The sequence below is a fragment of the Eurosta solidaginis genome, chromosome 2 (assembly GCF_040869045.1).
Source record: "Eurosta solidaginis isolate ZX-2024a chromosome 2, ASM4086904v1, whole genome shotgun sequence".
Lineage (NCBI taxonomy): Eukaryota > Metazoa > Arthropoda > Insecta > Diptera > Tephritidae > Eurosta > Eurosta solidaginis.
This window is the reverse complement of record NC_090320.1, coordinates 74,152,218-74,176,523: the sequence shown is the minus strand read 5'-3', so window position 1 is coordinate 74,176,523 and position 24,306 is coordinate 74,152,218. Positions and strand designations below refer to the sequence as shown.

Below are 24,306 nucleotides of genomic sequence, written 5' to 3'. Positions count from 1 at the left end.
AGAGGTTGGTTTGGTTCCGTAAGAGACGGTAGGCTTCCCAGTGGTAATCATTCTGGCATCGCTTCCACACCCTGTAAGCTCTCTCTCGTTTTTTTATTAATTTCAAGATCTCTGATGTAAACCACGGTTTTTTATGGCTCTGGATTTTTACGGTCTTTAGCGGGACGTATGTATTAAACAGGTAATTAACGTGGTTATTAAAATATTGCAATTTTTCGTCTAACTTAGAAAATGACAAACATCCACTCCAGTCAAGACGAGAAGCCTCTTCACTAAGGGCTCCTAAGTTTACATCATTGTAATTCCTATACGTTATTTCAAAGCCGGGTTCTTTTACATTGAATTGCAAATCATATGATAAGAACAGCATTTCATGGTCAGATATACCTTCCATAGGAAGTTGGTCAAAATGATTTACGTAATTGGCATTGTTAACACAACTTAGGTCAAGCAAGGTAGGTTTACTGTTATTAGCAAAGTGAGTTGCTAATGGATTTATAATATTTAAATCACACGCTATAAAGTTATTTATAAGGGACTTACTACGGGAGTAATTATTAAGAATATCTATATTAAAATCCCCGCATATAATCACATGCTCATAATATATAGAAAATTCCGACAATTTCTGAAATAGGACTGTTAGGTCATTTGACCTATTAGGGTTGTAGACACAAGCAACAAAACATTTTACCCGGGCGTCACCTATCTCAATAAAGATGCTCTCAACTTCACTTTCATGCTCTGACCGATACAATATTTTTGGATGTAAGGAAGCTTTACAGTATATAGCAACACCTCCACCTCGAACGTTGTGTTTCCTGTCGTTTCTCAATAACACATAATTACCCATTTTGTATGCGTGATCATCAACATTGGATCTAAACCAAGTCTCCGTAATACAAATCAAGTCAATGTTGTGGCCATCAAATAAATACGAAAGGTAGTCCAATTTATGTGCCGTAAGACTACGAGTATTCAAATGGCACATATTAAATGTTTTATGACTTTTGCAAATTTGACCCAAAATACACCTCACATGACCACTGTCAGCACAATCATTATTCAAATTACCTATAAACATGACAAATAAGCGAGATGTTGTCAACAAAGCAGTATGAGATAATAAAGAGTTTTGGAGAGAGGAAAAATACGGTAAGAGGAATAAATAAAGAAAAATTACCAATAACATAAATTGAAAATAATCTATTTACTACAGAGAAAACCATTATATTACAATGCATGTACAAGTGAAAATATTGCATCAAATATCATCGTTGATGTTACTGCAATTCGGTCAGCGCTCTCCTGTCACTAATTTTTATTGCTTCGCCTTGCTGTTGACTACGCACATACACATCTCCGCGCAAAGAGAAGACAGAAAAAAGCCGCTTCTGTTTTTTTAGTTGCAGTGCATGCTGTAATATCTCGCGGTTGTGCTTGGTAAGGCATTCATGCACAAAGATTTTACCACTATCAGCGTGCCCAATATCATTAAGAGCAATTTGTCTCTTGCTTGATTTACAAAACCTTGCAATTGATCTTAAAAGCAAAGAGCGGTCAGTGGGAGAATTTAATTTTATTATTATGGGCGAGCTACCAGTTTTGCTCTTACGAATGCGAAAGGCAGAGCGTATTGGCGGTGTATTTATTTGGACAGTGCGACATATTCTATCAAACACTTCACTTAAATTTTCATTAGGGATTTGGGGAACTCCACTTATTAATACGTCTGAAAGCAAAGCATTATTTTGGCATTCATTTATTTGAATTTTTAGAGTGTTTATCTCCGCTCTAAGCTGCCTGCACTCGCTTTCCGCTGACTCAACCCTAGTTTCCATACATGAGTAATTATTTTTTAAATTCGCGATCTCTGCCGCTAACTCACCAACTCTCTGAAGAACTCGCTGCTCTGATTCTCTTAAGTTTTCCTTTATACGCTCCGTCAATTCATCTAATATGCTCTCCTTCCATATAATAATTTTTGCTTCAAGGCGGGAAATTTCACTTGAGACTGGCGGTGGGCTCTCAAGTTTAGAAGGTTTTGCGAATGTTGGAGTGCGATGAGGGGAAGAGGAAGCCGTTTGCCGTGTAACTTTTGGTTTTGCTGGAGCCATATTCATTAAAATTTTTAAATATGATTACTAATTTGTGATAAATATTACAGCGAAACTTCACAGAAGAATTCCACGCACTAGTTGCAAACCACTTTACAAAAGAATTGTCCGCGTATTTACAAAATTAAAGTGACGGATTATTTAAATAAATGCTATTTTATTGCAGCGAAACGAATCACACGTCTACTCTCTTTGCATATTATCGTTCGAATCTTCCAGTTGAGATGACATTTGCTACGACATTGATGTTACTGTCGATGTTTGTGCAGATATTGCAGCCAATATCACGTTCAAGTCTGTGTTCGTAACTGTCTGCGATGTTTCATTTTTTTTTTTTTCAATTTTTGTTGTCTCCTCGCCATCCAGAGGAAAGACATACTCTTCCACGTTAATTCCCTCTAATTCCATTGCCTCTCGTAGTCGTGCTTGAAGTTCGATTTTAATGCCGCTTGTATTCAATCCACAGCTCTCCAACTCCTTCTTCAGCTGCTGGATCTTCAATTCACTCCACTTTGCCATGTCCAAGTTGTATTCGAAGTCTTCGGAATTTATTCAACAATTCCTCTTCTGACACCAATTTTAACGAATTTACTGAAATTCCGCTTATTCCCAATTCTCTGCTAACGTTCGAATCGCTAAACTGTTGAATAAATAACTCTAATACTGAATAATGCAAGAATGACCTTTATTAAAGTACTTCACAATAACACTTATACTTTGCAGCCAATAGCTTGCTTAAACCAAACTGATTGTCGTGCCTCCTGTTGCTGCTTTTATAGTGTTTTGTTTCCGCGTTGACATATTTCTAGGCGGTTCTATTCTAGAATTTACTAGTTAGTTAGCAGCTATAAAATTACCAACTATAACTACGTTTATAGCTTCTCATATGCGCGTGCATGTGTGAGTGTTACTTGCGCATCTCAGATAAGATATATGCATGTGTTTGTGCGTTTTCTCTCCGCTGCGTGTACGTACATATGTGTAGACATAATGATTGATTCGTTTATGTAGATACAAGTGACTGCCTGCTTTATTGTTGTTGTGGCTTCATTACTTAGCATCAGACTAATGATGTGAGTATCACTTAGTGTCACTAATATTCGTCACAATATTATTGACAGGTTTACTTAGCACATTTTTTAACAGCCTGAGGACTTAGCATATTTACACATCATTGCCCACATGACGTAAAAATGGAAAATAAAATATTTTTTTTTGTGATCGATGTATTTTGAATTCAGTTTTAAAACTGCATTAAAATACAATTTTTCAAAAAAAGTGACTTAGCACATTTTCACATTAAGCTGACGATATATGTCCTTTATACGTCCTGCCACACGTAGCAAACTAAATACATTCAGCCCAATTCTAAATATTCCCTCTGAATTTTTTTCTCACGGATTTTTTTATTCCAATAATAGGGGAATAGGATTTTCGAATTTTCGAATTTTCGAAGTTAGCTGTTTTGTGAATTGAAATTTGGCTGCGCATTTCTTATTTTGTTTAAAAAATTTAAAAGTTTAATTATTGTTGCAAATTTGTTTGAAATTAAGAAATAAAATGTAAACAATACACAGTATTGCATTTCATATGGTATTTACTGAAATGAGTAATGAATTGGTGCCACAGTAACATCAACAGAGGAGCATATGAAGAAGACGGCTGAATAACACAAATCCGCCGGAGTTGCCTTCTTCCATTCAGCAAAGAAATTTTCTGGCGGCCAAGTCGAGTTGAATTCGTCTTTCGTCATATGTTTAAATCTATTTAAGCCTTCTTAAAAAATCCTTGCTCGATTTCTGGATGGCTGCATCAAATATACCAAGAGCTCTCCCGTTGCTTATGATATACTTTTCGACTTAAAATAAAGAATATTGTGGTAGAATATACATATTTTAGCACAAATTTGTACGAATAAGTGTTCTTTCTTAAAAGAACGAATTTCCTTTAACTATTTTGATGCATTCCCTTTAATTTAACAAGTGAAAAAACTCCTAAGTAATGGCAGAGAAATCTGCCTCTCACTCACATTCATATACCTACTTTTCTCCCATAACCGGTTTCCGCTTTTTCGAACATTGTTCAGAATAAGAGGAAAGGGAGAAGTGAAATAACTCACAAGGAATTTTCATTGAGAATACGAGGAATGGGAGAAGGGAAATAAATCGCATGGAATTTTTATTTAGAATTGGGCTGATTGAGAAATGTTACACCTTTGCCCTTACAACGACCGCGTCGTGCCAAATACTGCAGACTTTTGGGGCACTTTTTCTCAACATACCCAGCATTGTAAACTAAATGCCTTCAGAAATATCCAGCTCCTGCCTTGGGTGGTGCCACTTCCCTAGATGCTCTGGTCTCCGCGACGGCAACCCCCCGACGGGTTTCAACGCGCCATGTTGCCAGGTCGCAAACCCAAATTATCCGGGTACCTCAATGCTTGCCCAAGGACGCCCAGTCCCAGGGGACAACAGCAATTGCGTCCTGGCCTTCCTCAACCCAGGCGTAGTCACCCGTCACTTACCCCCAGAGTGGCGACGTCTCCCCTTATGCACTTCAGAATTCTGCAGTTAAACTGTAATGGACTAACTGGGAAGATTACGGAGATATTCGATTTCATGAAGCGGCATAACATCCGCATTGCTGCGATTCAAGAGACTAAACTCACAGCAAGATCTGCATTGCAGACCTGCTCTGGGTATAACGTCCACAGGAAAGACCGCGAGAGCGGAAATGGAGGCGGTCTCGCGTTTATCATACACCACTCTGTGCAATATTGTATATTTGATCCTGGCATCGACCGCAGGGACAATGTCTTAGAACGTCAAGGCCTAACTGTCCGGTCAGGCGATGCAAACCTAGAAATCATCAACATCTACATCCCTCCTGCCACCTGTTGCCCCAGTGGATACCGCCCTAATATCAGGGCCTTACTCACTGGCAACAATCGCATTATCTTAGGCGATTTCAATGCCCATCATGATCTATGGCATTCAAACTTGCGGGCGGACAGTAGGGGTGAGATGTTGGCGGATCAAATAGAAGAAACGACGTTCTGCACAATAAACGGAGACGCCCCCACACGTATGGTAGGAAGCTGTCACAGCTCGCCAGATATCTCAATCGTGAGCGCAGAACTCGTAAACTGCGTCAACTGGCAGCCGATGGTAACATTGGTATCCGACCACCTGCCCATACTTATTTCGCTTGAGCGTAACGCCGACTTCATCGTCACTGAAAAACGCACTTTCATTAACTTTAAAAAAGTAAAGTGGGAAGATCACAAATCCTTTACAGACCGCTTTGCTGCTCTCCCTATCCCAACTGATGCCCGCCAAGGGGAGCGTGCCTTCCGTAAGGTCATTAAATCCGCCTCGGGTCGTTTCATTCCCGCCGGGAGAATTCCCGAAATCCGGCCCACTTCCCGGTGGAGGCCGCAAACTTAGCGAGAGAACGCGACCTTATAAGACAGCTTGACCCAGGCGACCCCCAAATAAGGGATATAAACTAACGCATCAGATTGCTTGTAGACGAACACAAGCGGGCGAAATGGGAGGAGCACCTAAGAGGATGTAACCTCTCTACCGGTGTGGGTAAACTTTGGTCCACCGTAAAGTCCCTATCGAATCCGACTAAGCACAAAGACAAAGTTTCCATCGCATTTGGCGACAAAGTGCTGTCGGACGCGAAAAAATGCGCGAGCGCTTTCTGCCGACAATATATAATGCATCCTACGGTCGACAAAGATAGACGGAGAGCCAATAGACGCGCACATAAACACAAATTCAGCGCGTCACCAATCACCATCACCGCTAAAGAGGTTGAGGACGCCATTGGTCGTGCTAAACCATCCAAAGCAGTGGGCCCAGACGACATAGCCATGCCGATGCTTAAAAACCTAGGGAAAGAGGGTTTCAAATATTTAGCGCATGTCTTCAACCTGTCTCTTTCCACCTTTGTCATACCCGAGAAATGGAAAATGGCTAAGCTGGTCCCGCTACTAAAGCCTGGTAAACCAGCTAACATAGGAGAGTCGTATCGTCCGATATCTCTCCTATCGCCAGTGGCAAAGACGCTTGAAGCCATTTTGCTCCCTTATTTCCAAGCAAATTTGCAGCTAGCCCCTCATCAGCATGGCTTCAGAAAACTCCATAGCACTACCACCGCGCTGAATGCCATTAGCACCCAGATAAATTGCGGTTTAAATCAATACCCCCACCATAGAACAGTACTCGTAGCGCTAGACCTATCAAAAGCTTTTGATACTGTCAACCATGGCTCGTTACTGCAGGACCTGGAAAGGTCTACCCTTCCCCCATGTCTTAAAAGGTGGACCGCAAATTATCTGGGTGGTCGGCAGGCATCGGTGCAATTTAGAAACGAAACATCAAAACCAAAGAGAATTAAACAGGGGGTGCCACAGGGTGGTGTCCTATCCCAACTTTTGTTTAATTTCTACATATCTAAGCTACCTTCACCACCGGAAGGAGTCACAATCGTTTCCTACGCCGATGACTGCACAATAATGGCCACAGGCCCAGGCCCAAAGATCGATGCGCTATGCAATAAATAAACAGCTACCTCCCTGATCTCTCGTTTTTTCGCCTCGCGAAACCTGGCATTATCACCGACTAAACCTTCCGCGACCTTATTTACAACATGGACGCCCCAAATGTCGACCATTTTGAACATCCACATCGATGGCACTACGCTACCGACTGTCCGACACCCCAAAATCTTGGGTGTGACGTTTGATCAGGATCTACATTTTGGTGAGCACGCAGCCGCTATTGTTCCGAGAATTCAGAGCCGTAACAAAATCCTCAAATCCCTCGCTGGCAGTACTTGGGGAAAAGATAAAGAAACGCTCATGACTACATACAAAGCAATTAGCCAGCCGATTACGTGCTACGCGTCACCCATATGGTCGCCAAGCCTAAAAATCACCCACTGGAAGAAACTACAGGCCTGCCAAAATACTGCTCTCAGAATCGCCACGGGCTGTCTTCTTATGTCCCCAGAACACCATCTGCATAATGAGGCGAGAATACTCCCCATCAGGGAGAGAAATGAGATGCTGACCAAACAGTTCCTGTTGAATACCCAGAAACCTGGGCATCCCAACAGACATCTGATTGATGAACCAGCACCGCCTAGGGGCTTAAGGAGTCATCTACGTAAGCATTTTGAGGAAATACGGCACCTGAGAACCCAGCCGTATGAAGTGAAAAAACACAAGCAGGTCCTTGGTGAACTCCATAAACAGGCGTCGGACCTTTATGCCGGGAATTGCCCGGTGAATCCAGTACTTAACGAAAATTATCCAAAACTTGCGGAAGAGGAACGCATACTCCCCAGGGAAACGCGTGTCACTCTTGCTCAACTTCGTTTTGGATACTGTAACAGGTTAAACTCTTACCTATCCAGAATCAACCCCGACATACAAAATGTATGCCCCGCTTGCAATGTGTCCCCACATGACACCAACCATCTCTTCAATTGTAATGTGGAACCAACGCCTCTAACACCCCTTTCCTTATGGTCCACCCCTGTTGAAACGGCAAGTTTCCTTGGACTCCCGTTAGGGGATATTGATGACAATTTGTGATCGGTCGCGGCTATTAGGTGGGGCGAGCATTGCTACAACAACAACAACAACAACAGAAATATCCACCGAGGATACGGATTATGAGCAACTATTTCGACTTTAAATTTCTCCTTTTCACATTTTGTTTTGTATTGACAGTTGCTGATTAAAATGTTGAAAAAGTATACTATGGATTTGGAGTGGCTCATTTGCAATAATGTAGGAAATGCATCGTCATTATAATTTGGCGCTCAACCTCCTAGGCGTTACTCTTTCCCTGTCCCGAGTGTCACAGACAGTTGATAGAACAGTTGATATTTAGCAGCGACGGCGAGCACACGCATTTGTCCATCATCGCGTAATACCAATCGGGCACAAATATTCATAGATACATTTTAAAATAATTCAACTTTGTCAATACATATATTCACTTTAATAAATTCTAAATACATAATTTACATGTCAAAAAAAATCGACGTTTACAGTCCAGAAGAAGGATTCACTCCGCCTACAAACGAAAAAACGCATAGCGACAGCGCAAAGTAAATAGCGCATCAAAATTTCAACCCTCATTCGAAGCATTGGTTTGTGCGTGTACGTATATAATACACACGGCATACATACGGGCACATATGTACAGCGGCCGCTAGCAGAGTAGCATAGCAACGGCAGTGAGACGAGTGCAAGTTTTCGACTGCAGCAACGAACGGAGTTACAAACATACAAAATATATACGTACAGTGCAAGCGACCGCTACAGCGTTTGATTTAGCAAAGAAAAGAAGTAAATAAGAAACGGGAACGGCATTCTTGCGGAAGATTTTTTTTGCAAGAAAAATTCAGCGCGTTGAGACACGAAAAATAAAGTACAGACATTTAAGAAATTTAAAAAGTTGAAGTTTGATATTCAAAGAGTACACACGTGTGCAAAGTATGTGTGACAATAAAGCAACGAAAATAAATAAATTATGGGAGATTTATGGAACGGACGAAATATATTCCAAAGAGCTGGAGGAATCGACGGATGAAGATTCAACGCAACAGCAAATGGATGAGCTACGCCAAATGCTCATGGAATTAACGAAAACGGTAGGTGAACTCGCCACTACACGTAATGCAGTCGGGCAAGCCGCCACGGTAAATGCACAGGAACAACGGACAACGAATACTCCCCATCAGGGAGAGAAATGAGATGCTGACCAAACAGTTTCTGTTGAATACCCAGAAACCTGGGCATCCCAACAGACATCTGATTGACGAACCAGCACCGCCTAGGGGCCTAAGGAGTCATCTCCGTAAGCATTTTGAGGAAATACGGCACTTGAGAATCCAGCCGTATGAAGCGAAAAAACACAAGCAGGTCCTTGGTGAACTCCATAGACAGGCGTGGGACCTTTATGTCGGGAATTGCCCGGTGAATCCAGTACTTGAAGAAAAATATCCAGAACTCGCGGAAGAGGAGCGCATACTCGCCAGGGAAACGCGTGTCACTCTTGCTCAACTTCGTTCTGGATACTGTAACAGGTTAAACTCTTACCTATCCAGAATCAACCCCGACATACAAAATGTATGCCCCGCTTGCAATGTGTCCCCACATGACACCAACCATCTCTTTAATTGTAATGTGGAACCAACGCCTCTAACACCCCTTTCCTTATGGTCCACCCCTGTTGAAACGGCAAGTTTCCTTGGACTCCCGTTAGAGGATATTGATGACAATTTGTGATCGGTCGCGGCTATTGGGTGGGGCGAGCATTGCTACAACAACAACAACAACATCTGCGCTGGAGCAGGAAGTAACTGCAACGACACGTCAGTCAACGGCAGCACTACAACGACCAGCCAGTGTACACGAAATTAGTGAAATTCTACCAACGTTTGATCCACTAAAAGGCAGCATTAGTTCCGAGGTATTTGTAGATAAAGTGGTGCAGCTGCAGGGTATCTATGGATGGTCAGAAAAAGAGATCCTAGTGGCAGCGCAGTTGAATCTAAAAGGTGTAGCGAAAACTTGGTTATATTCACAAAAGGTGTTTCAATCTTGGTCGGCATTCGTACACATTTTTATGAAAGATTTTCCGAAAACTATAATGTCAGCGCAAGTGCATCGTGAAATGGCACAACGTAAGCGGCAACCACGAGAAACATTGGAGGAGTTCTACTATGCAATGCTGAGCATGGGTAGACGAGGCAAGATCGACGAGGAATCGATAAATTCGTACATTATAGCTGGGCTTAATGATGCTAGCTTGTCGCGCACGTTACTCCCGATGAAGTTTCCAACATGCAACGACTTTTTACATTCACTAGAAGCGATGGCCATTATGCCGACACAAAACTATACAAGATCGAGTGCTTCATTCGACCAAGGACTGTCATTTCAGTGTAACCCCATTTAATTTGTTGCGTCCCTCCCACAAATTGTCATCCTCCCATCAGGTCCTTGCAGCAGGACTGCTCCATATTCTCTTGCTCCGGGAAGGTATCGAATCCATTCCGGGTCCGTCTCCTGACCCCGGTCCTGAGAAATGGTTTTGCTGCATCTGCCGGAAAAGAATCTTTTTAGGACGGTCATACTCTGTTCAGTGTGTCTCGTGTAAGGGATAGTTGCATCGGACAGGTTGTTCTGGCCCAAAACCCGACGTCCACGTAACTTTTATAAATCTTTTCCTTGCTCTTCACGCACAAGGGCGTCCCGTAGTCTACGTTTAAGCGCCCCCCCCCCCCCACTACCTTCCAGCAGCCCCGCTGCTCAGCAAGCCACAACAAGTACCCGCTGCTGCTCGCGCCCCACGGCGCCAACAACTCAAACGGCTACTACCACTCATAAGTACTATCTCGGTAGTGGTAACAATGCTGAGCATGAGCCCCTTCCCCGTCTTCTCCCCCCCCCCCCTCTTTTCCTAGAGCAATCGTGTAGGTCAGGGAAACAGACTCTTAGTCCCTACCTCCATTTGCACCGTTTGCCAGCACAGAATATATATGTTTGCGACATCCGCCCAATGCAGCTCCTGCCTTGGGTGTTGCCACTTTCCTAGATGTTCTGGTCTCCGCGACGGCAACCACCCGACGGGTTTCATCGTGCCAGGTCGCAAACCCAAATCATCCGGGTACCCCAATGCTTGCCCAAGGACGCCCAGTCCCAGGTCCACAACAGCAATTGCGTCCTGGCCTTCCCCAACCCAGGCGTAGTCATCCGTCACTTACCCCCAGAGTGGCGACGTCTCCCCCTATGCACTTCAGAATTCTGCAGTTAAACTGTAATGGACTAACTGGGAAGATTACGGAGATAGTCGATTTCATGAAGCGGCACAACATCCGCATTGCTGCGATTCAAGAGACTAAACTCATTATCTGTCCAGACGGGCGATGCAAATCTAGAAATCATCAATATATACATCCCTCCTGTCACCTGCTGCCCCAGTGGATACCGCCCTAATATCAGCGCCGTACTCACTGGCAACAATCACATTATCTTAGGCGATTTCAATGCCCATCACGATCTATGGCATTCAAACTTGCGGGTGGACAGTAGGGGTGAGATATTGGCGGATCAAATAGAAGAAACGACTTTCTGCACAATAAACGGAGACGCCCCCATACGTATGGTAGGAAGCTGTCACAGTTCGCCGGATATTTCAATCGTGAACGCAGAACTCGTAAACTGCATCAACTGGCAGCCGATGGTAACATTGGCATCCGACCACCTGCCTATACTTATTTCGCTCGAGCCTTACGCCGACTTCATCGTCGCAGAAAAACACACTTTCATTAACTTTAAAAAAGGAAAGTGGGAAGATCACAAATCCTTTACAGACATCCGCTTTGCTGCTCTCCCTATCCCAACTGATGCCCGCCAAGAGGAGCTTGCTTTCCGCAAGGTCATTGAATCCGCCTCGGGTCGTTTCATTCCCGCCGGGAGAATTCCCCGGCCCACTTCCCGGCGGAGGCCGCAAGCTTAGCGAGAGAACGTGACTTTATAAGACAGCTTGATCCAGGCGACCCCCAAATAAGGGATATAAACGAACGCATCAGATTCCTTGTGGATGAAGACAAGCGGGCGAAATGGGAGGAGCACCTAAGAGGTTGTAACCTCTCTACCAGTGTGGGTAAACTTTGGTCCACCGTAAAGTTCCTATCGAATCCGACTAAGCACAAAGACAAAGTTTCCATGGCCTTTGGCGACAAAGTGCTATCGGATGCGAAAAAATGCGCGAGCGCTTTCTGCCGACAATATATAATGACAAAGATAGACGGAGGGCCAACAGACACGTACATAAACACAAATTCAGCGCGTCACCACTCACCATCACCGCTAAAGAGGGTGAGGACGCCATTGGTCGCGCTAAATCATCCAAAGCAGTGGGCCCAGACGGCATAGCCATGCCGATGCTTTAAAGCCTAGGGAAAGAGGGTTTCAAATTCTTAGCGCATGTCTTCAACCTGTCTCTTTCCACCTTTGTCATACCCGAGAAATGGAAAATGGCTAAGGTGGTCCCGCTACTAAAGCCTGGTAAACCAGCTAACATAGGAGAGTCGTATCGTCCGATATCTCTCCTATCGCCAGTAGCAAAGACGCTTGAAGCCATTTTGTTCCCTTATTTCCAAGCAAATTTGCAGCTATCCTCTCATCAGCATGGCTTCAGAAAACTCCATAGCACTACCACCGCGCTAAATGCCATTAGCACCCATGCGCTTCCCAAGGCAGTCGGTTCTATGTACCGGAGCGACTCGGGATTTTTCCCGACCAAGGACTGTCATTTCAGTGTGACCCCATTTAATTTGTTTCGTCCCTCCCACAAATTGTCATCCTCCCAGCAGCTCCTTGCAGCAGGACTGCTACATATTCTCTTACTCCGGGAAGGTATCGAACCCAATCCGGGTCCGTCTCCTCACCCCGGTCCTGAGAAATGGTTTTGCTGCATTTGCCAGAAAAGAATCTTTTTAGGACGGTCATACTCTGTTCAGTGTCTCGTGCAAGGGATGGTTGCATCGGACAGGTTGTTCTGGGCTTGATCCCAAAACCCGACGTCCACGTAACTTTTATAAATCTTTTGTGGCTCCTTGCTGCTCACGCCCAAGGGCGTCCCGTAGTCTACGCCTAAGCGTATCCCCACTACCTTCCAGCAGCTTCGCTGCTCAGCAAGCCACAACAAGTACCCGCTGCTGCTCGCGCCCCACGGCGCCAACAACTCAAACAGCTGATACCACTCATAACTACTACCTTCGTAGTAGAGCTGGTAGCAATGCTGAGCATCAGCCCCTGCCCCCGTCTTCTTCTCCTCCCCTCTTTTCTGGCAGCAATCGTGCAGGTCAGGGAAACAGACTCTTAGTCCCTGCCTCCGTTTGCACCGTCTGCCAGCACAGAATATATAGGTTTGCGACATCCGCTCAATGCAGCTCCTGCCTTGGGTGGTGCCACTTTCCTAGATGTTCTGGTCTCCGCGACGGCAACCCCTCGACGGGTTTCATCGCGCCATGTTGCCAGGTCGCAAACCCAAATCATCCGGGTACCCCAATGCTTGCCCAAGGGCGCCCAGTCCCAAGGCCACAACAGCAATTGCGTCCTGGCCTTCCACAACCTAGGCGTAGTCACCCCTCACTTACCCCTAGAGTGGCGGCGTCACCCCTCATGCACTTCAGAATTCTGCAGTTCAACTGTAATGGACTAACTGGGAAGATTACGGAGATAGTCGATTTCATGAAGCGGCACAACATCCGCATTGCTGCGATTCAAGAGACTAAACTCACAGCAAGATCTGCATTGCAGACCTGCTCTGGTTATAATGTCCACAGGAAAGACCGCGAGAGCGGAAATGGAGGCGGCCTCGCGTTTATTATACACCACTCTGTGCAATATCATATATTTGATCCTGGCATCGACCGCAGTGACAATGTCTTAGAACGTCAAGGCCTATCTGTCCGGTCAGGCGATGCAAATCTAGAAATCATCAACATCTACATCCCTCCTGGCACCTGTTGCCCCAGTGGATACCGCCCTAATATCGAGGCCTTACTCACTGGCAACAATCGCATTATCTTAGGCGATTTCAATGCCCATCACGACCTATGGCATTCAAACTTGCGGGCGGACAGTAGGGGTGAGATGTTGGCGGATCAAATAGACGAAACGACGTTCTGCACAATTAACGGAGACGCCCCCACACGTATGGTAGGAAGCTGTCATAGCTCGCCAGATATCTCAATCGTGAGCGCAGAACTCGTAAACTGCGTCAACTGGCAGCCGATGGTAACATTGGCATCCGACCACCTGCCCATACTTATTTCGTTCGAGCGTACCGCCGACTTCATCGTCACCGAAAAACGCACTTTCATAAACTTCAAAAAAGGAAAGTGGGAAGAATATAAATCTGCAACAGACAGCAGCTTTGCTGCCCTCCCTATCCCGACTGATGCCCGCCAAGGGGAGCGTGCCTTCCGTAAGGTCATTGTATCCGCCTCGGCACATTTCATTCCCGCCGGGAAAATTCCCGAAATCCGGCCCCACTTCCCGGCGGAGGCCGCGAGCTTAGCGAGGGAACGCGACCTTATAAGACAGCTTGATCCAGGCGACCCCCAAATAAGGGATATAAACCAACGCATCAGATTGCTTGTGGACGAACACAAGCGGGCGAAATGGGAAGAGCACCTAAGAGGTTGTAACCTCTCTACCGGTGTAGGTAAACTTTGGTCCACCGTAAAGTCCCTATCGAATCCGACTAAGCACAAAGACAAAGTTTCCATCGCCTTTGGCGATAAGGTGCTGTCGGATGCGAAAAAATGCGCGAGCGCTTTCTGCCGACAATATATAATGCATCCTACGGTCGACAAAGATAGACGGAGAGCCAATAGACGTGCACATAAACACAAACTCAGCGCGTCACCAATTACCATCACCGCTAGAGAGGTTGAGGACGCCATTGGTCGCGCTAAACCATCCAAAGCAGTGGGCCCAGACGGCATAGCCATGCCGATGCTTAAAAACCTAGGGAAAGAGGGTTTCAAATATTTAGCGCATGTCTTCAACCTGTCTCTTTCCACCTTTGTCATACCCGAGAAATGGAAAATGGCCAAGGTGGTCTCGCTACTAAAGCCTGGGAAACCAGCTAACGTAGGTGAGTCATATCGTCCGATATCTCTCCTATCGCCAGTGGCAAAGACGCTTGAAGCCATTTTGCTCCCTCATTTCCAAGCACATTTGCAGCTAGCCCCTCATCAGCATGGCTTCAGAAAACTCCATAGCACTACCTCCGCGCTAAATGTCATTGGCACCCAGATAAATTGCGGTTTGAATCAATATCCCCACCATAGAACAGTACTCGTAGCGTTAGACCTATCAAAAGCTTTTGATACGGTCAACCATGGCTCGTTACTGGAAGACCTGGAAGGGTCTACCCTTCCCCATGTCTTAAAAGGTGGACCGCAAATTATCTGGGTGGTCGGCAGGCATCGGTGCAATTCAGAAACGAAACATCAAAACAAAGGAGAATTAAACAAGGGGTGCCACAGGGTGGTGTCCTATCCCCGCTTTTGTTTAATTTCTACATATCTAAGCTACCTTCACCACCGGAAGGAGTCACAATCGTTTCCTACGCCGATGACTGCACAATAATGGCCACAGGCCCAGGCCCAAAGATCGATGAGCTATGCAATAAAATAAACGGCTATCTCCCTGATCTCTCCAGTTTTTTCGCCTCGCGAAACCTGTCATTGTCACCGACTAAATCTTCCGCGACCTTATTTACAACATGGACGCCCCAAATGTCGACCATATTGAACATCCACGTCGATGGCACTACGCTACCGACTGTCCTACACCCCAAAATCTTGGGTGTGACGTTTGATCAGTATCTACATTTTGGTGCGCACGCAACCGCAATTGTTCCAAGAATTCAGAGCCGTAATAAAATCCTCAAATCCCTTGCTGGCGGTACCTGGGGAAAAGATAAAGAAACGCTCTTGACCACATACAAAGCAATTAGCCAGCCGATTACGTGCTACGCGTCACCCATATGGTCGCCAAGCCTAAAAACCATCCACTGGAAGAAACTACAGGCCTGCCAAAATACTGCTCTCAGAATCGCCACGGGCTGTCTTCTTATGTCCCCAGAACACCATCTGCATAATGAGGCGAGAATACTCCCCATCAGGGAGAGAAATGAGATGCTGACCAAACAGTTTCTGTTATATACCCAGAAACCTGGGCATCCCAACAGACATCTGATTGACGAACCAGCACCGCCTAGGGGCCTAAGGAGTCATCTCCGTAAGCATTTTGAGGAAAGACGGCACCTGAGAACCCAGCCGTATGAAGCGGAAAAACACAAGCAGGTCCTTGGTGAACTCCATAGACAGGCGTCGGATCTTTATGTCGGGAATTGCCCGGTGAATCCAGTACTTGAAGAAAAATATCCAGAACTCGCAGAAGAGGAACGCATACTCCCCAGGGAAACGCGTGTCACTCTTGCTCAACTTCGTTCTGGATACTGTAACAGGTTAAACTCTTACCTATCCAGAATCAACCCCGACATACAAAATGTATGCCCTGCTTGCAATGTGTCCCCACATGACACCAACCATCTCTTTAATTGTAATGTGGAACCAACGCCTCTAACACCCCTTTCCTTATGGTCCACCCCTGTTGAAACGGCAAGTTTCCTTGGACTCCCGTTAGAGGATATTGATGACAATTTGTGATCGGTCGCGGCTATTAGGTGGGGCGATCATTGCTACAACAACAACAACAGCACCCAGATAAATTGCGGTTTAAATCAAAACCCCAACCATAGAACAGTACTCGTAGCGCTAGACCTATCAAAAACTTTTGATACGGTCAACCATGGCTCGTTACTGCAAGACCTGGAAGGGTCTACCCTTCCCCCATGTCTTAAAAGGTGGACCGCAAATTATCTGGGTGGTCGGCAGGCATCGGTGCAATTTGGAAACGAAACATCAAAACCAAGGAGAATTAAACAAGGGGTGCCACAGGGTGGTGTCCTCTCCCCACTTGTGTTTAATTTCTACATTTCTAAGCTACCTTCACCACCGGAAGGAGTCACAATCGTTTTCTACGCCGATGAATGCACAATAATGGCCACAGGCTCAGGCCCACAGATCGATGAGCTATGCAATAAAATAAACGGCTACCTCCCTGGTCTCTCCAGTTTTTTCGCCTCGCGAAACCTGGCATTATCACCGACTAAATCTTCCGCGACCTTATTTACAACATGGACGTCCCAAATGTCGACCATTTTGAACATCCACGTCGATGGCACTACGCTACCGACTGTCCTATACCCCAAAATCTTGGGTGTGACGTTTGATCAGGATCTACATTTTGGTGAGCACGCAGCCGCAATTGTTCCGAGTATTCAGAGCCTTAACAAAATCCTCATATCCCTCGCTCATGACTACATACAAAGCAATTAGCCAGCCGATTACGTGCTACGCGTTGTTGTTGTTGTTGTAGCAATGCTCGCCCCACCTAATAGCCGCGACCGATCATCAATATCCTCTAACGGGAGTCCAAGGAAACTTGCCGTTTCAACAGGGGTGGACCATAAGGAAAGGGGTGTTAGAGGCGTTGGTTCCACATTACAATTGAAGAGATGGTTGGTGTCATGTGGGGACACATTGCATGTCGGGGTTGATTCTGGATAGGTAAGAGTTTAACCTGTTACAGTATCCAGAACGAAGTTGAGCAAGAGTGACACGCGTTTCCCTGGGGAGTATGCGTTCCTCTTCCGCAAGTATTGGATAATTTTCGTTAAGTACTGGATTCACCGGGCAATTCCCGGCATAAAGGTCCGACGCCTGTTTATGGAGTTCACCAAGGACCTGCTTGTGTTTTTTCACTTCATACGGCTGGGTTCTCAGGTGCCGTATTTCCTCAAAATGCTTACGGAGATGACTCCTTAAGCCCCTAGGAGGTGCTGGTTCATCAATCAGATGTCTGTTGGGATGCCCAGGTTTCTAGGTATTCAACAGGAACTGTTTGGTCAGCATCTCATTTCTCTCCCTGATGGGGAGTATTCTCGCCTCATTATGCAGATGGTGTTCTGGGGACATAAGAAGACAGCCCGTGGCGATTCTGAGAGCAGTATTTTGGCAGGCCTGTAGTTTCTTCCAGTGGGTGATTTTTAGGCTTGGCGACCATATGGGTGGCGCGTAGCACGTAATCGGCTGACTAATTGCTTTGTACGTAGTCATGAGCGTTTCTTTATCTTTTCCCCAAGTACTGCCAGCGAGGGATTTGAGGATTTTGTTACGGCTCTGAATTCTCGGAACAATTGCGGCTGCGTGCTCACCAAAATGTAGATCCTGATCAAACGTCACACCCAAGATTTTGGGGTGTCGGACAGTCGGTAGCGTAGTGCCATCGACGTGGATGTTCAAAATGGTCGAAACAAATTAGATGGGGTCACACTGAAATGACAGTCCTTGGTCGGGAAAAATCCCGAGTCGCTCCGGTACATAGAACCGACTGCCTTGGGAAGCGACGTGCTACGCGTCTCCCATATGGTCGCCGAGCATAAAAATTACCCACTGGAAGAAGCTACAGGCCTGCCAAAATACTGCTCTCAGAATTGCCACGGGCTGCCTTCTTATGTCCACAGAACACCATCTGCATAATGAGGCGAGAATACTACCCATCAGGGAGAGAAATGAGATGCTGACCAAAAAGTTCCTGTTGAATACCCAGAAACCTGAGCATCCCAACAGTCATCTGATTGATGAACCAGCACCGCCTAGGGGCTTAAGGAGTCAACTCCGTAAGCACTTTGAGGAAATACGGCACCTGAGAACCCAGCCACATGAAGCGAAAAAACACAAGCAGGTCCTTGGTGAACTCCACAAACAGGCGTCGGACTTTTATGCCGGGAATAGCCCGGTGAATTCAGTACTCAAAGAAAAGTATCCACAACTCGCGGAAGAGGAACGCATACTCCCCAGGGAAACGCGTGTCACTCTTGCTCAACTTCGTTCTGGATACTGTAACAGGTTAAACTCTTACCTTTCCAGAATCGACCCCGACATAAAAAATGTATGCCCCGCTGGCAATGTGTCCCCACATGATACCAACCATCTCTTTAATTGTAATGTAGAACCAACGCCTCTAACACCCCTTTCCTTATGGTCCACCCCTGTTGAAACAGCAAGTTTCCTTGGACTCCCGTTAGAGGATATTGATGACAATTTGTGATCGGTCGCCGCTGTTAGGTGGGGCGAAGCACTGCTACAACAACAACAACAACAACAACAGGTTGGTCACGAGACAAAGGATTGTAAAGCAGTAAAACCAAACGTAGCAGAAGTGCAAAGTGAAGTCAGTGGTGTACCAAACCCTGTCATCAAAGCGTTCGAATGGAATGGCAAACGTTACGAAGCATTCATCGACACTGGTAGTGATGTGTCGCTAATTGCGGCGTCCAAGGTTCCAGCAGAAACACAGCGCATATCATCAGTGAAACGGCTTACAGGTTTTGGAGGTGCAGTCATAAGCAGCACAGAGGCTATCAAAGCAGAGATTATCGTCGATGGAATTACGATCTTGTACACCTGTCAGATCGTTCCAGATAAGTTCATGACATTTGGTATTCTTTTTGGGTAGAGATGTACTTTGCCATAACGATTACAAGTTATATTTCGATGCTGGTGTGATGCGAGTTTCGAATAAGGCTGGAAATTCATTCAACGTAAATAACAAATTATCAGAGGAAGTGGTCGTCAAAGTGGGTGAACTGCTTAACGAATACGAAGGTTGCTTTGCTAATATTTGGCAAAGTTAGGCTGATGTAAAACAACGGAGATGGACATTGTTATCTCAACCGATCAACCTGTGGTGGGTAAGCGCTACCAAGTACCCTTATCACAGCGTTCTACGTTAACGAAAATAGTGAACAACTTACTACAACACGGCATCATACGCTATAGTACATCGCCACACGCGGCACCAGTAATTCTTGTGCAAAAGTCTAATGGCGAAGACAGAATGTGCGTCGATTACAGGGCGCTCAATGCGTTTACATTGAAGAAACATTTTCCGATGCCAGTGGTGGAAGAGCAGCTATCAAAGCTAGCAGGTAACACATTTTTTACGTCGCTCGACATGACATCCGGGTATTATCAAATACCACTAAAAGAAGAAAGCAAGCCGTACACAGCTTTCCTTACCCCTGATGGGTTATTTGAGCACAACGCCTTGCCATTGGGACTACGCAACGCTCCAATGGTGTTTCAGGAGATGATTATACGACTAGTTCGTAATTTGAAGTATCGCGACCATATCATTAGCTACGTGGATGAGGTAGTCATCGCTACAAAATCCGTCGAAGCATCGAAGTAATCACGGAATTTTTGCAAGCGGTCAAGGAAGCAGGGCTTACGTTGAGGCCGTCAAAGTGTTCATTTTTAGAAACAACAATAAAGTTTTTGGGTCACGTTGTTGATGCTTAGGGTATACGTCCAGGCGAAGAAAAGGTAAAGTGTAGTACTGAGTTCCCTCAACCACGCACATCGACGGAAGTTCGACAGTTTTTGGGACTCACGGGATTTTTCTGCACATTCGTTAACGGCTATGGGGTAATTGCGAAACCACTAGCCACACTGAAGGGCATCAAGTATGAGTGGACTACGGATCACGAACACGTATTTCGTAAACTAAAAGAATCACTTATAACGCAACCAGTATTGGTCATGTTTGATATAACGAAACAACACGAAGTGCATACGGATGCCAGCGCAATTGGTTTGTCAGGTGTTATGTTACAGCTGGAAGGTAACGAGTTGAAACCAGTGCAGTACTACAGCCGTCAGTGTAGTTCCGTTGAGACGCAATATTCGAGCCATGAGTTAGAGGTGCTCGCTATTGTCGAGTCTCTTGAGAGGTTTCGTATATTCCTATTGGGTACGCACTTTGTGGTTCGAACGGACTGTAACGCGGTATCTACAACGAAGAATATTACATCACTACGTGCACGCATAGCCAGGTGGTGGCTACGATTGCAGGAGTTCGATTTCGATTGCGTTCATCGTGCAGGAGCCAAGATGCAACATGTGGATTCTCTGAGTAGGGCACCGGTTGAACCTCCATCGAAACCCGATACGGTAGCTGCACGAGTTTTACAAGTAAACCAGGTGATGAAATCCGACGATTGGGTATGTCATGCAAACGCAAGATCCGAAATTACGTCAAATATGTGCAGTCCTTAAAGGTAATGGAAACATGGACGAGTCAATAGCCAAACAAATAAAAGGAGACTATGAAATACGCAATGATCGACTTTTCCGGAAGGTAGGTTACGAATATAAGTTGGTGGTACCTCGATCGGTTCGGTGGCGCATTACCAAAGCGAGACACGACGATGCGGGACATTTCGCGCTCGAAAAGACACTCAACTGCATATCAAAGCACTTTTGGTTTGAAAGAATGAGACGAACGTGAAGTCGTATATAGCTTCATGTGAAGAATGTTGTCTTGACAAGGTCAAGGGAGGTCGGAAAGAGAGTCAACTACACATTGCGGATGTATTGCCTATCCCATTTAGGCACATCTACGTCGATCACTTGGGACCATTTCCCAAGAGCAGGTCTGGATTCGTATACGTCCTAGTAATCGTGTGCGGATTTAGTAAATACGTCGTTCCCAAGCCAACACGCAATACGAAAACCGAACCAGCCATCAAGGCCTTAGATGAGATGATATGCATCTTTGGTCAACCCAAAAAACTTACATCCGACCGTGGAACTGCCTTCACATCTGCAAAATTCCAAACGTTCATTGAGAAATGAGGCATTCAGCATGTCATAACTGCAGTGAGAACACCAAAAGCCAATGGTCAACAAGACTAATACAAGCGCTTATATGTACATTCGTTGATAATAAGCACTGGGAAGCATCTCTTACACGGGTGCAATGGAGTTTGAATTCACAAAAGAACGAGGTAACTGGTTATACTCCTAACGAATTGGTATTTTATTTCAACCCTAGAGATGTCACGTACAACCGCTTAGTACAAGCAATACACGACGAAGTCACTGATATGTCAGACATTGAAATAAAACGCGATAAGGCAGCAGCTAAAATCTTGACAGAGAGAAATAAGTGGAAAGAAAGGTACGACAAAAGGCACAACGCACCAACCAAGTACGAGGCAGGCTATCTAGTAGTGGTCGATTACATCCCAACCGCAACAGGCGAATCGCGTAAGCTAGATTCGGCATACTAAGGTCCATAAATTATAACGAAGGTGCTAAATTACGATCGGTATATACTGGAAGATTTGCGAGATGTCACAATTACACAGCGACGTTACTCCAACGTTATGTCAGCAGACCATCTGAAACCATGGTGTATATCGCCGCGCGAAACCTGGCATTATCACCTACTAAATCTTCCGCGACCTTATTTACAACATGGACGTCCCTAATATCGACCATTTAGAACATGCACGTCGAGGGCACTACGCTACCGACTGTCCTACACCCCAAAATCTTGGGTGTGACGTTTGATCAGGATCTACATTTTGGTGAGCACGCAGCCGCAATTGTACCTGGGGAAAAGATAAAGAAACGCTCATTACTACCTACAAAGCAATTGGCCCGCCGTTTACGTGCTACGCGTCACCTATATGGTTGCCAAGCCTAAAAATTACCCACTGGAAGAAGCTACAGGCCTGCCAAAATACTGCTCTCAGAATCGCCACGGGCTGTCTTCTTATGTCCCCAGAACACCATCCACATAATGAGGCGAGAATACTCCCCATCAGGGAGAGAAATGAGATGCTAACCAAACAGTTCCTGTTGAATACCCAGAAACCTGGGCATCCAAACAGACATCTAATTGATGAGCCAACATCGCCTAGGGGCTTAAGGAGTCATCTCCGTAAGCATTTTGAGGAAATACGGCACCTGAGAACCCATCCGTATGAAGCAAAAAAACACAAGTAGGTCCATGGTGAACTCCACAAACAGGCGTCGGACCTTTATGTTAGGAATTGCCCGGTGAATCCAGTACTCAAAGATAAGTACCCAAAATTTGTGGAAGAGGAACGCATACTCCCCAGGGAAACGCGTGTCACTCTTGCTCAACTTCGTTCTGGATACTGTAACAGGTTAAACTCTTACCTATCCAGAATCAACCCCGACATACAAAATTTATGCCCCGCTTGCAATGTGTCCCCACATGACACTAACCATCTCTTTAATTGTAATGTGGAACCAACGCCTCTAAAACCCCTTTCATTATGGTCCACCCCTGTTGAAACAGCAAGTTTCTTTGGACTCCCGTTAGAGGATATTGATGACAATTTGTGATCGGTCGCGGCTGTTAGGTGGGGCTAAGCACTGCTGCGTGCGATATCTCTAGTTTAATGGTGAAAAATATGAAATAAACTGCAGAACATAACCACGCTAACACAATACTTTAAAATAGATTACAATTACTGGCGTGTGCTGGCGAGCTCCAAACTGGAGAAATGAGCGGAAAATGGTGAATGATAGCAAAACGACGTACCTTGTGTCATTAAGCATTAACCTTACCAAACTAACATTATCATGATTATTGTTAAAAGCATACCTCACAGCTCGCCTAAGTATTCGCCTAAGCACATAGCCTCGCCCTGTGTTATTAGGGATACCTCCATCTGCGAGCGCAATCGTTATAGTTCTAGCATGATCTGCCAATACCCGATATGCCATATCTATACCATCTGTATCATCAGCACCAACTCTACCGAAATATTCTGGTGCACCTGTACCTTCTTGTATGGCCTTAAATAATGGTGTGAACAAATCAGTATCGTAATTTGACCTCTTGTTTTGTATAACAGACACAAGTCGCTCGAAACCCATACCGCAGTCAATATGTTTTTTCGGTAATGGCTTCAGACTACCATCGCATTCACGATTATATTGTATAAACACTAAGTTCCAGATTTCCAATACGTCGGGATCATCCTTATTAACTAATTCGGGCACACTACGTCCACCAATACGATCAAAATGTAATTCAGAGCAGGGGCCGCACGGGCCAGTTTCTCCCATTTCCCAAAAATTATCTTTCATGCTGCCTGGCAAAATATGCTCTGGACGAAGTCCAAGATCCAACCACATTCGTTTGCATTCAAGATCGGGCTCTAGACCAGAAGACTCATCGCCGCCAAAATAAGTAACATATAAGCGATCTTTTGGCAATTTCATACGATCTGTTAAAAATTCCCAAGCCCAGGAGCATATTTCTTTTTTAAAGTAATCCCCAAATGACCAATTTCCGAGCATTTCAAAAAATGTGTGATGGTAAACATCTTTACCGACATCATCCAAATCATTGTGTTTACCACCAGCACGAATACATTTCTGGGTATTCGTGGCACGAACCCATTTCGCCATTTCACTATTAGGATCTACTGTGCCCAAAAATATTGGCTTAAATTGATTCATTCCAGCATTAGCGAAAAGCAGAGTAGGGTCATCCAAAGGAATTGTGCTTGATGAGTGCACATACAGATGATTCCTCTCCTTGAAAAAATCCAAAAAGGCATCTCGCACTTCTTTAGCCGATAGGAATTTCATTTTTCGTATTCACCAGTGTCTGAAATTAAAA

The 24,306-nt window shown here is 45.2% G+C and overlaps 1 protein-coding gene across 3 annotated transcripts in view; it reads right to left on the bottom strand.

Moving 5' to 3' along the window:
- Positions 1-24,306, bottom strand: part of AlaRS (alanine--tRNA ligase, cytoplasmic) — a 51,328-nt gene that overhangs the window by 26,771 nt on the left and 251 nt on the right. For all 3 annotated transcript variants that reach the window (XM_067765729.1, XM_067765731.1, XM_067765730.1), the window contains exon 2: positions 23,281-24,294. In XM_067765729.1, coding sequence (XP_067621830.1) covers positions 23,281-24,275 — 995 coding nt within the window. In that variant the 5' untranslated portion in view covers positions 24,276-24,294. The remainder of the gene's footprint in view (positions 1-23,280; positions 24,295-24,306) is intronic.